We start from the raw sequence: 14,058 nt of genomic DNA on the forward strand, positions 1-14,058 counted from the left end.
TATTTACTTTTAAAACATGGTGTTTCGTTATCAACTATCATTTCCTACTTTGGAAAATAAAGAGGAGAGACTATACATGTTGCTAGTGATCGTCATTTTGGTCTTCCATGCAAACAAGGTTAAATTTTGATGAAATAGATTGTGAGTGGGATCATTTCCATTTAGAGCTATATTTGATTGGTAGGATGTAAACCACAAATTTTATTCTAGAACTTGATTAATCATTGAGAAACATGAAATGAAATTGTTAAGCTAAATAAATTAAACTAGGAAAATTTTCAGTCGAATCGGATGATATTTAATGATAAAAGAATCATATATATTTGGGTAAAAAGACAAAGACACGTGATGATATCAAGTATGTTGACATTCTACATAAATAAATAAATAAAATAAAAACATACAAAGAAGAGATTCTTGAGAAGATGTCCTATAAAATATGGATTGGTCTTGTATTCATTTTCAAATCTACGATCTCGAGATTTGAAAAAAATATGTAAGGTTTTGAAAATTATTGAGACTGATCATCTCTATATTGTCATCAAATTATTTTCTTTATAGAGAGAGTTTTGATAAGATTAATCATTTTCTCGTCATTGATTAAAGGTTTTTGCACTACTTTGACATTATCTCGTTTATGTAAGAAGGGTTCTCTTTTATGTAATAGGGTTCGCCATCATAAGAGGAAAAACAAAAGTCATTCATGATTAGCAATATGAAATAATAAACTTTTAAAAAATAGATGATAGTACAATTTCACCAAAAAAAAAAAAACCAAGCACGACCAAATCTATTTTATCGAAAAAAATAATATATATATATATATATATATATATAATAATTCTATTAAACTTGATTATCTCATACTAATTAACTTCGATACATCGATGTAACACCAAAATTTCTTTACAATTATACTCTTTCATAGTATTTGTTAGCTAATTTTATACATCTCTTTATTTTTTTATTTTTTTCTTCAAAATAGCTCTAATTTATCTAAATTTTTTAGTAAATCTCATTAAATCCTATAAGTATCATATCTTAATAAAATATTATATCTTTTATATACAACAAATATTAAACACAAAAAGAGTTAATATATCACGTATCGTGTGCTACATAATATTTTGTTATATTTAAAAGTATATTCGCTGGTGACTTGGTCGGTTTCTTAGGGTTAATCATGTCTCATGACGGGGTGATGAGATCGCAGCCTTGGAAGACCGTGCTCTAGTCCAAATTTATCGAACGTTGAAAAGTACCTCGCATGTACGTGTGTAACTCATTAAGTCAATTGCTAATTAATAAAGTCATCAAACTATAGATATTTTTATTTTGATTTAAAAAATAAATGATATTGTCTCATATTTTGAGTAATGAGTTACAAATATTGAACAAAACCATACATGTTTTAGACACAACATTTCACTCCTTCATAAAATAGCATAGTTGAGAGACGAGGTCCATACATGATCAAATTTGAATTTATAATTTCATGATTGATGGAAAATCATATTTATATTTACGTATGGTTAAAACTTAAAATAACGTAACAAGCTTGCACATTATTGATTTCCCCCCACTTTCTTCTCTTGTACTACTGATAAGTGTTATCAAAATTAGACTGATTCGATCGATTATGTAAAATTCATGAATTTCAAACCAAGTGTATTGTTTATACTCGAAATTTTTACTAAGTTATCCAAGATTTTTTTTAAGATTGTCAAGATTATATGAAGTGGTAGGTGATAATTAAATTTGTGTACAAACTAGGCAAGGAATTCGAATTTCAAATGATAAATATACTTAATTTTTTTATTTTGGTACATAGGTATGCATAGGTCAAGATTATGCAAGATTCAAGAAATAAAATAGTGAGATATTGGATATACACACATGTATATGTACATTTCAAAATTTATGAGTATAATTTCAAAACTAGTAAATTAAAATACAAGATAAAAATTTAAGATAAATGAAGATTATATAAGTTGATAGTGTAATATCATATCTTCGAAATTATCATATATTTATGGATATATATTTCAAATATATATATACATGAGGGATGAACAAAAACCAATATGATAAGAAGATTTATGCATGGAAATTTCGAAAATCCAATTAATCAAATAATAAAAAAATCCGACCCAAGAAGATCAAGAATCCTATCTTGGGTGCAACTCATAAAAAAAAAAACAAAAACAAAAACTTCAAAGGGATATTTGAATTATGAGAGTACATTGATAGGCTCATAATAGTTTGGATTTTTTGTTGTCACGTCTCTCTTTGTTACCACTTTCAACGTGCTTAATTGACACATTTTTGTATGATTTTATTGTAGGATGATGTTTTCTGTTCATGTGATAAATCTGGGCTAAAAAATGTGATTTTATATCACAATTAAAGTCGTCGATATGATCTTAGTGGAAGACTTGAACAGAAAAATTCAAAAGTGATTTTTGGATAAGACATGATCACGCTTTATGACTGCTCCTCGGCTGCTTAGTGAGAATTGATGAATTTTCATATCAAGGAATAAATAGAAGATAGAATTTTTTCCATAAAAAAAACTCTATATTCTTAGTGGATATTTCCTAATATCTTTTATTTTTTAGTAATTAGGTTAAAATTTAGATATTTGAGCTTTTATACTTTTTTGGATCCAAAAATAAAAATACTTCATTTTCTTTCCTACACTATTCACGTGAAACAAACAAGAGGCGGCAATAAAATACTGATTGAACAAGAAAGAACTCTCCCAACCCTCTCCAACAACTCACGTGAAGAGCAAAAGAAAGGCGCAAGGATTCTCTCTCAACTTCTCTCTACAACTCTAGGCTAAGTTTTATTTCTGATTCAAGGGATAATTCTACTATTTCAATTTATCACTGTGAGGCTTTTTGTACTTCAATTTAATAATCGTGTTTTGTTCAAGTATTTGTTGATTTATATTTAATTATATGAATGTTGTATCTCGGTTAATCTGACAATTTAATTCGATATATAATTTTCTAATGCTATCCATGAATTCAGTGATCTTTAGTTGTCATGAATGATTGGTACACGAGTAGCATAGATTAGATGTGTTGTGCTATCATAATATATTTAATCTAAATAAATGAACGAAACTCGATCTATCAATTGCAGCTATCTCGGTTGTTAGATTTTAGGATTAACTGTTTTCACAAATCTAAAAGCTATCTTCAATTAATATGGAACGCTATCGTGTCCAGTTGATTATTGATAAGTTTTGACAGGATGCTGGGTTCGGTCAATTAATTTAGAAAAACACAAGAATTTTAGCGGTTATCCTTATAATTTTAAGGTTAATTACTTATAACTGCATGAATAAGTTATTTGTTAGCCGATGAACATTGATATAATTAAATAGTAGAACTCCATTGAATCAGATTTTTCTCGTATTAAAATCTTCATTTTATTCTAGTTGATTAATTATCATTTAAATTTATTGTTTTCCGTTCTTGGAGAAATTTAGTTTAGCATTTTATTAAATTAATATATCAAAATCCCCCCTTTATTTACATTTTGCTTGAAAGAAATAAATCTCCCGTTCCCCGTGGATTCGACAATGCTCATCATTACACTAATTTTATTTAGAGAGTAGGAATTTAAGTTTGGTAGCACAATGACAGCTCACCAAATTTTGGCGCCGTTGCCAGGGAACGATGCAAGGTTAATTTTTTATCGAGTTTCGTTATTTTTATTTTCTTTGTTATGATTTGTTCTTCTATTACATGTGATTCATCGAGAGAAGAGAATTTGAGAACTTTTTGTTGCGAAATATGTCGAGATGTTTCATCGACAAGTATTCACAAGTTTTGCCCAACAAAACGGAGAGCCATTCTACGTGGCATGAGAGAGATTCAATAATTTAGCAACAACGTTCATAAATCATGATTTTTCTAACTATGTTCTTATTCGACTTTTCCTTAAATGTTTGGATGTAGCTACACGAAGATGGGTATTTAATGGAGCACTAACAATTGGTAGTCCACTACTTAGTCGACCTGAAGACAGTGTGATATATTTGTTAAATGATATGGCCGATTTTGACTACCATCATTATTGGGATCCTTCGCTGCAGAGTTAGAGCCACCAATACACTCCAGAAATTAGTCAATCTGATTTTACAGACCAACCTTTCGAGCATCACGAAGATGAGGGAAATAGTCTTGAAATAATCATATGTCGACTAAATGATATGGTAAACAAGTGCGTGGCATTGAATGAGGAAACTGTTGAGCCTCAATCTGAAAAAGTTTTGGAAGAAATATCAAACGAAAATGAGCCACCAATGAAGTTGATAGATGAATAAGCTCCCGAGACTATCGATTTTAGCTCATCGATAATATTATCATACATACCTCTACGAGATCCTTGTCTTTCTTCATTGCCAATTTCAACAGATTTTGTTCTTCAAGACCCAACGATGATATTCTCATCCCATGCCTATTATTTAAAGTCACGTTTTGTTGAGAAGAGGGGCTTACATTGCATACATCAAGCCAAAATTGAGGGCACATGGAACCAAGACCCATATATGGTGTCATATGACACGTACTTTGGGTGTCAGCCGTTCTTTGAATAAGTGTTTTTGAGGGTCAAGCTGACAACTAAAAATCAAGCGCTTTTGGGAAGTAACCCAAATTTTTTGTTCTTATTATTTTTAATTTCTTTTATTTTTATATTTTTTCAAACAGTACAATTTTTGTTACCTTTGTGCAGAAGATGTCCTCAAACAAGGCGTGATAACGCCTTATAAGATAGCTCGAACCCCCAGAACTGTGTCATTAACCTTGCATTTCTTTTTATAGCGGAATAAAGTGCCTTGCTTCATAGCTAAGCGGGAAAGGAATTGACTTGCTAAAACCGCTTACGCCTTTTCGCCTTACCATACTAAAAAAAAGAAAACTAAAGCACCAACTGCGGATAAGGCGATAAGACATCAAAAGTTACAAGAAGAAAATCCGGTAAGGAAGGTAAATCACTTCTGCACCAAAAAAAAATTGTCTTAAACGCATTAAATGTTTTCTAACAAGGCGTGATCGCGTGATCACGCCTTGTGATAAAACAACTTCTGATTTAAAAAAAAAAAATTTACGTTTCTTTTATCTAACCATATTTGTTCTCACATATTCTCTTAGCAGCTTTCATCATCGATTTATATATATTTTTAGGTTTTAAACTTTTAATTATGTTATTTATTATATTATATTAATAATTATATAATATAATAATATTTGATCTTATTGTCTAATTAAATCAATCCAATCACTTGAAACTAAACTTCAGGCAAAACTCACCATACATTATTTCGCTCTCTTTTTCGGTTCGTTCGATCCTATTTGTGGGGACATTGTCCCTATAGATTTAGATGGTCCAGATTTAGTCACATTTGTGACTTAAAAAAAAAATAGTAGATCCTATGTACTTATGGTTAAATCTGACTTTGGATCTACAAATGAGACATTACCCATGTAGGGTGAAATATTCAATCTTTTTCCGAGTTTCAGACCCATTTCCCGCAAGTGATCCTAAAACCAAAGTCTCGTTGACCATCTCACTTCAAATAATTCCACCGCACACAACACAGCGTTGCAAATTGCGGCCCACTTTAACCAACCAAGACTCACATGTCTTTAATGCAATGCTTTTTATGCACAGAGATCCTCCCAATCCAAGAACTTCTACCGATCAAATCTCATCTTAATTGAAGCAGAAAAGACTGTACCTACAGTAATAGAAAGCTTAAGATGTCTAGTAATCTAACTCTAGCATATGAAGTACGCCTGCCGGCAGTTCCGGATTGGCTGAACAAAGGCGACAATGCGTGGCAGCTGACGGCGGCGACGCTCGTCGGGCTCCAGTCCATGCCGGGACTCGTCATCCTCTACGCCAGCATCGTGAAGAAGAAATGGGCCGTTAATTCCGCTTTCATGGCGCTGTATGCCTTCGCCGCAGTCTTGATCTGTTGGGTTCTTCTCTGTTATCGTCTGGCTTTCGGTGACGAACTCTTTCCTTTCTGGGGGAAAGGCGCCCCAGCTCTTGGTCAAAAGTACAGTGGATCAAAATCTTCAATGATTGAATCTGCAGTTGACGGTCAATTTTACCCATTTGATGAGATATTTCATGTTTAATTTCTCGCAGGTATCTGACAGGGCGAGCGGCAGTGCCGGAAAGCACGCATCATTATTCAAATGGCACCATTGAAACGAAAATGAACGAGCCATTCATCCCAATGGCTTCTCTTGTTTACTTTCAGTTCACTTTTGCTGCAATTACGACGGTTTTGGTTGCGGGGTCGGTGTTGGGGAGGATGAATATTAAGGCGTGGATGGCTTTTGTGCCTTTGTGGCTTACTTTTTGTTACACGGTGGGTGCGTACAGCCTGTGGGGCGGTGGCTTTTTGTATCATTGGGGAGTGATTGATTATTCCGGCGGCTACGTCATTCATCTTGCTTCAGGGATTTCTGGTTTCACGGCTGCTTATTGGGTACAATTTCTTTACTAAAAAACTCGTTTAGCTTCTTACTATTCAAGAAGTACTAATTACATCTCAAAATAAGTATAATTTAAACAAGAATGGCCAAATTTTGCCAATATTTCATCTGAATGACTCAATTGTTCTTGGATTCGCAACATCTTGTTTTTTTCCTCTTGCAAAGCTTTCAAGTTCTGTCGGCTGCATTTTTGATTGACTGCAGCTTCATGAATTTAAAATCCTTCATCAAACATTTCTTTAATGATGAGAATTGAGGAATATCTGAATACTGCGTATCTAATATATTTTTAATATAGTTTATCGTGACTCGTGTATGTTCCAAAAGATCATACAGCTCATCTGTAGGTAGCTAGAGAAGCTATATTCTTTAAAATATCGCACTTACTATAAATTTGTAGGATCATACACTTCAAAACACATAGACCATCTGCACCAAATATATATATACATATATATAATTAAAAGACTCATTCGAATAGCGCTGTGCATCACTACAACTCAAAATTTTAATTCAGTTAATGGGAACCATCTAGGGGATTTAAGGTAAGGGTGGGTCAATGAACTCATCATATGATAAGCGTGTATCCATGTATATATGTAGATATAACAACAATGATACATCATGGAAACTTATTATGAGCGAACTAAATGTTTATTCTTCTTCTCAGACCATACATTGAACGGAAACTTAGATTTAGAGAATCCAGTCATAAATAATATTTATATTTTTTGATAACCACTCAGTATACAATCACATTTCATGCACTGTAGCAAATTCATGGTTTTTGCATGATGTTTAACGGAAATTTATCGTTAACTCAAAGCTAATAATTGACTTGTTGGATGTCCACTCCGAACCAAATAATACAGTTTCTATTCTGATGAACACAAGGACCTAATTAACGAGTTTTCACTTGTTTTTTTTCCCGAAATAGGTAGGGCCGCGGTTGAAAGTAGACAGGGATCGGTATGTACCAAACAATGTGCTGTTGATGCTTGCCGGAGCCGGGTTGCTGTGGATGGGGTGGTCTGGGTTCAACGGCGGGGCGCCATACGCTGCAAATTTAGTTTCTTCAGTGGCAGTACTGAATACAAATATTTCAGCAGCTACTAGCCTTCTTGTTTGGACAACACTCGATGTTTATTACTTTGGGAAGCCTTCAGTTATAGGCGCTGTTCAGGGGATGATTACTGGTTTAGCTTGCATTACTCCCGGTGCAGGTATATTTTACTTAATTTAGCATATAATTTATTTAAAAAATCAAGTTTGTTAATTACTATCGGGATCTTTAATATATATATATATATATATATATTGAGTTGAATCGTGAAATATATATGGAAAGCATAGGCGTGGTGCAATCATGGGCGGCTATAGTTTATGGTATGCTTTCTGGAAGCATCCCATGGTTCTCAATGATAATTCTTCACAAGAAGTCAACTTTGCTACAAAAGGTACCATTCCCTCTACTTTCCCCTAGTAAAGACTTAATTTTTATTATTATTTATTTAGGGGGCTTAGTTTCCTCTCAGTCTGTGTCGACTCTTCAAGTCCAAGCATTTTTCCTTTTTATTTATTTTTTGTTCGGTTCCCTTTTCTTTTCTGCTCCCATATATTTCTAAGATATTAATTTGAAGCAAAGAAACTGAATTTACATTAAAAATTGATGTAGTATGATCTAATGATGCATGATTAAAGATCCTAACACTTGGCTTCTGTAACAATGGATCCCAAGCTAAAATTGAAAATTTCAAATGGAAAATTGTTGTTTGTACTTCTCTGTTAATATTGATAGGAAAACTTTAGATCCATTTTTAGGATTTTTTTTAAAAAAATATCCGATCCAAAAGACATATATATCCACATATGTCAATATATTTTAGGGTGTTGTAAATTAAAAAAAATATTGTCCACTTTTCATTTATTCATTCGTGTACAGGATACGGATTACTTTGCTTATTTACCGAAATTATAATTTCTAGGTTGGAAAACCACATGATATATATAAAGAATTCTGTTTATATTAACATCCGATGATGTTACAGGTGGATGATACATTAGCCGTGTTCTACACACATGCAGTGGCCGGAGTTTTGGGTGGCGCTTTAACCGGACTCCTGGCGGAACCTACCCTCTGCAGCATGCTTCTGCCGGTGAAAAACACCAAGGGTGCATTTTACGGCGGCGGGGGCGGAATACTGTTCCTCAAGCAACTAGTTGCAGCGCTGTTTATAATTGGCTGGAATTTCACTGCCACGACAATTATCCTCTTATTAATCAAAATATTTATACCTCTGAGAATGCCGGATGAGGAACTCGTGATTGGAGACGATGCAGTCCATGGCGAGGAAGCGTACGCCCTGTGGGGCGACGGGGAGAAATACGAACCGGCTAAACACGGGTGGCATAACCCGGCTCAGCCGGTGGAAATGGCCGCCACAGGTTGGCATTTAAATGGTGCTAGAGGAATGACTGTAAATGTATAAACTTGGATGGCGTAGAGGAAAAAGAAAGGACAAGGTGTGAATCTACTGTTTTGTAACGTTTGTTGTGTTCAATTGTATTTTTTATGAGTAGGTCTCTTGTGATACGATCTTATGAATCTTTATATGTGAGACGTGTCAACTTTATCGATATTGTCACATTTATAATTGACGTGTAATATTAAAAGAGTAGGTCTCTTTTGAGACGGTTTCACGAATCTTTATCTGTGAGACGGGTTAATCATATCTATATTCACAATAAAAAGTAATACTCTTAGCATAAAAAATAATATTTTTTCATGAATGACCCAAATAAAGACCCGTCTCACAAAATACGACCCGTGAGACCGTCTCATACAAGTTTTTGTCATATTAAAATAATTATATTGTTACACTTCCAAGAAACCGAGATTTTTGTGACTAAAAAGTAAACCCTACCAAAAAGACGAACTGTTTAACTCGTCACGCATGGTTCCTCCATTCATCTTCCGTTAACAGGGGGTTATTTAAACCGTCGAATCAAATTATAATTCAAATATATTACATATTATTTATTAATATCCCCCGTCCAATAAATTAAATAAGAGTAGATCTGTTGTGAAACGGTCTCATGAATTTTTATTTGTGAGACAGGTCAATTCTACCGATATTCACAATAAAAAGTAATACTCTTAGAATAAAATAATACTTTTTCATGGATGATCCAAATAAAAGATCCGTATCACAAAATACGAATCGCGAGAACGTCTCACACAAGTTTTTACAATTAAATAATAACTCGAATATAGATAATCCATGTGCTTTTTCTAAGGAAAATGTTAAAAATATTTCGTAACTTGATCTATATTGAATTATGTTTTTCTTTTAAAATTGATTAAATATATATCTTAGTGAATAAGTAATATATTGGCTGTCTTTTCATTTTTAATCATTTTTATATCGGGTTGCTATAGGGCATATGATATTGTAATTAAAAGGATAAAATCTAATTAAGCCAATCTATAAGATATTAAATTAAAGAGATGGAATTCCTTTTATATATATAACCGTTATTATTCGATGTGTAATAAATAACTTTCAAATTAATATAATAATTTATAAATCATACTGTATAAATCTTATGTGTTAATAATAATCTAAAAAAGTGTTAAATAAGAATATCGAACTTCTCAAACGTACGTGTTTGTATACATAGTACATACATCAGATACGCTGTTGCTTGGGAACGAGAAAGACAGTTAAAAGACAGGTGAATTTCCAGCTGAACAAGTCATAACTATTAGGATTCTACCCACCCCACTGCACGAGAAACACGGAAACTCGTGTGATTTTCGTCTGCTCCCCCAATCAATATATTTGATTTTTAGGTGATTTATTTATTTTTTTCCATATAAATTTTTTTTATTTTTTATTTCCATAGTGTGAAAAAGATAGTTTACGTATATGAATTTCAGGGGAGGCCCCAGTCGCCTCAATTTCAACATTGGGATTCACTAAATTTAATAGGGATTTATAGGACTAGGTGTTGTCATGTGCCAAATTTAAACCAAAAAATAAATGTTGTAGGTGTAGGATTTGTTGATTTTGGAATTTTATATTATATCCATATTAATATAGTATTAAATCTGAGGATTTAATATTATACTTGACACAATCGACTGCCACAATTCACCATTTTTTTTTTTTTTGGCAAATCCATGTCAGTGGTTGTGAAAATCAATTTGCAAAGATTAATTGGCCAATTTTAGTCAACTGCGTACGCATTAGGAATTGGATTATGTAATAATTTGGGGAGTGGATACGTGAAATATCTAATTTCTGATTACTTTTGTTAGTGTAATAGACTTGGAAAATCGATACTTTTTAGATATGTAGATTTAATCGGGTAGTTCTAAATCAAATTTCTCGATGAGATGTTGGTTTATTTACTTGTTTGGATCGGAGCTAGTGATATTTCTTTATAAGATATTGGTAATTTATTCTTACTTTATCGTGATTGTCATCGGAGGAGTAAAAAGTCAATATGATAATGAACGAATCCAGATCTGAGTGATTATTTTATAACAAATGTTTCATATTCGTTTGTTAACCTAAGTTACTATAAAACTAACCATGTATTACTAACAGAAGATCATGTTTAGTACCTCTTTGCTATGTGCCCATGTTCACGTAAGCATGATTGCATAGGTATCGTATCCATAATGACTAGACATAAACGATAAACTCTAGTTTTTATAGAATTCAAATAACATTTCATTAAATTAATTCTAACACATTTCACTAGACGATGTTGAACTGGGCTTATATTATGCAAAGCTGACTCTTTAAACTTGATTTAAAAAAAAAACACATGTTATTTACGAAAAACTAATAATAAGAGGAAGCCCAACGGCGGTGCCACAGTGAAGTTGTCCTCAGACCCACAAAGCGTGGCGGCAAGACGGCGGCGCCACCGCATCAGCAACAGGTTCAAGATTCTGCGAAGCCTGGTACCCGGCGGCTCGAAAATGGACACGGTTTCCATGCTCGAGGAAGCCATACAGTACGTGAAGTTCCTCAAGGACCAGATTTCATGGCTCCACCAGCAGGCCCTGGTTTCAGAATCAGTTCTTCCGATTCATCACCATCACGAGTTCGACTTGTTTACTGATTACGCAGAGGATCAAGTTCAGGCAGTGAAAGAGGATTCTTGGTTTCAGTATGAAGAAAACGTAGCTTTTCATGCGTAATATAATATACACATGCAGTGGTAGCTTCTAAATGATTTTTTTCGTAAATATTTTGATGTGTTAATTAAGAGTGTTCGTGGAATGATTATATATATTAGCTCAAGTACTAATTTAACGTAGCTACTGCTAGTTTTATGTGGTAATGTTTAGATCTTCTATGGTTTGTTGCGTATTTTGTGATGGTAAAGAAACTTTGGGTAGCACAGTCAATTTGAATGTGTCAAATTCAAGTTGGATATGATATTTGTTCTGCTGTTTGTGTGTCTCAACTTTGTACTGAGGAGAACTACGACAAATTATTATATTCCCTCGTCCTATTTTGCTATTATATTTGCTTCGATAATGGCTTTTTATACTGCAATTAGCTGCTAAATTATCTCGATCATCTAAAATTACAGTTTGGAATCTTAGATGGATTGCAACAATGTGGTATTCGTTACGGAATATCGAATCGACCATAAAGTGGAATAGGTTAGCTTGCAATGCCAAGAGCCCATGCTTTAATATAACGATATATCTTTAACCTTAGATTAACCATAATACCAAGACCCATACTTGTTTTTCTTGTGCACATTCACTTCCTACTTCATAAAAAATCTTTGTACATACACCCAGCCAGAGGTAACCCCGTTCTGTGTTCAGCTCAACGGGGGCTCGAACAACCGCAGCGGAGGTATCATGTATGTGTATATTCCCATATGGCGCAACGAACGCGTCAAGTCAAGAAAGTGCACGTGCAGCTTGTTTAACCAATGGTTTGGGAGGAAAAATTAAAGCATAAACCAATATTCACATTTTAAGCATAATTTTTGTTCCAAAAAAATCTTTTTCTTGTAATAAAAAAAGCCGTTTTAGCTTGTCGGCTATCCAAGGTTTAACACACGCGCACATATACATCAAGAACCACCAGAACTATGCAAGGATTTTGTAAATATGCGGATCCATAATGACTGGGCTAGATCATGAAAATGCTCTTCTGGATTTAATAGCCAACCACATCAGTTCGGTAAAGATGCAAAATGCTCAAAATCACCTCTCTTGCAGACCCCAAAACAATGGTGCAAACGAAGTGCAAATCTTGGCTTTGTTGAGAACGCAGAAGGCGGCTAAATCAGTGGACATTGATGAACCATCATGATGGAAAGTTGCGTACTCTCTTTCTAATGAAGGAGACACGAGTTTCAGGGTCTCATGAGATGTATGCCCCCCAGTCGTAGGTATCAAATGAAGGTCGAGGAACCATTGAAATCATTATTAGGGTGCAATGAAACTATTCACGTACTAAGTAGCATAAAAGGCTTCTCAACTAACAAAAGGAGACTCGGAATCAAACTATAACAAGAGAAGTTAGCCAAGAAATTTCAAGCCAGCTGGAGGAGAGGTCTCACTATAGAATCCATTGTGGAATGTTACACATAAGCTTATCCTACACCTTCCGATATAACGGCAGGATTCGGGTGGAAGATAGGGCTCGCATATGCTAACCTAATGCCCCATGGTTTGATGGAATGCTCAGGGAACATATGTGGCGGGTAGAACAGAAACTGGAAATGTGTACTGAGATAATACACAGAGTAAAGGAGGAGTTAAAGAATATCACGAACAAGGTGCAATTTTTATAATTATTACACCATATATTTATAAAAAAAAATGAATTGGTTATCTCATGCGGTAAATAACTCTCCATGATGGCCTTCTGAAACATGCCAGACCAGGGAATGCATCACTAGAGAAGCTCAAATCATAAAGCGATTTCAAACTCATCCTTAGGATAACCGCCAATACCAAAAGCATAGAATTCGGATAAAAATTGAAACCGATGAAATCTCATGAGATTGATTAGTTGATTGGTAAGTCTCGCGCATAAACATAAGGTGCACTAATACAGATTCAAAATCATAAAACTGAAAGCTTGAAACCGGAACCCTAGAAACGCCAGCAGAAATGAGGATTACTTGGATCTCTGCCTCATCTTTCGGCGCTTCCTCTTCAACCTCCTCATGCGCTTCTTCTTCCACTGTTGACAAAATCAATCGCAAAACAAAAATGTAACATAAAACTGTAAATTGATGGACAAAATTCACTAATCCTTGAAATAAAAAATTCTTGATACCTTGGCTCTCATATCGAACGAGAAGATGCAATCGAAAGCTCGGGACTCCTCCCTTTGTCACAGGTGGAGGTGATAAAATGTGGAAGGCTGCACAAGATTGGATTAGGGTTTTGCTGATTTATATATAAGAGGTCTCAAAATTTGGATGGGCCTTTTCATCGTTAGGCCCATTAAAAGGACATCCATATTAGACAAAGATATACGAA

General features: G+C 34.0%; 1 protein-coding gene and 1 long non-coding RNA gene across 2 annotated transcripts; one reads left to right on the forward strand and one right to left on the reverse strand.

Annotated features, from left to right (window-relative positions):
* Positions 1-5,580: 5,580 nt before the first annotated feature.
* On the forward strand, positions 5,581-9,163 carry LOC142529504 (ammonium transporter 2-like). The gene is made up of 5 exons (XM_075635058.1): positions 5,581-6,079; positions 6,172-6,517; positions 7,462-7,747; positions 7,878-7,981; positions 8,573-9,163. The coding sequence occupies exons 1-5, from the start codon at positions 5,778-5,780 to the stop codon at positions 9,011-9,013; spliced, it is 1,479 nt and encodes a 492-aa protein (XP_075491173.1). The 5' UTR covers positions 5,581-5,777; the 3' UTR covers positions 9,014-9,163.
* Positions 9,164-13,543: 4,380 nt separating this feature from the next.
* Positions 13,544-14,034, reverse strand: LOC142530199 (uncharacterized). The gene is made up of 2 exons (XR_012816060.1): positions 13,853-14,034; positions 13,544-13,756 (listed from the first exon to the last, which is right to left on the reverse strand). It is a non-coding gene; the product is annotated as an uncharacterized LOC142530199 (long non-coding RNA).
* Positions 14,035-14,058: the final 24 nt, after the last annotated feature.

The sequence above is a fragment of the Primulina tabacum genome, chromosome 16 (assembly GCF_025594145.1).
Source record: "Primulina tabacum isolate GXHZ01 chromosome 16, ASM2559414v2, whole genome shotgun sequence".
NCBI classification, from domain to species: Eukaryota; Viridiplantae; Streptophyta; class Magnoliopsida; order Lamiales; family Gesneriaceae; genus Primulina; species Primulina tabacum.

Excerpts from the sequence above, each read along its gene's own strand:
- LOC142529504 (XM_075635058.1), top strand. The coding sequence starts at position 5,778 with ATGTCTAGTAATCTAACTCTAGCATATGAAGTACGCCTGCCGGCAGTT. Across the intron at positions 7,748-7,877 it reads TTGCATTACTCCCGGTGCAG|GCGTGGTGCAATCATGGGCG; the intron begins GTATATTTTACT and ends TGGAAAGCATAG. Across the intron at positions 7,982-8,572 it reads AGTCAACTTTGCTACAAAAG|GTGGATGATACATTAGCCGT; the intron begins GTACCATTCCCT and ends ATGATGTTACAG.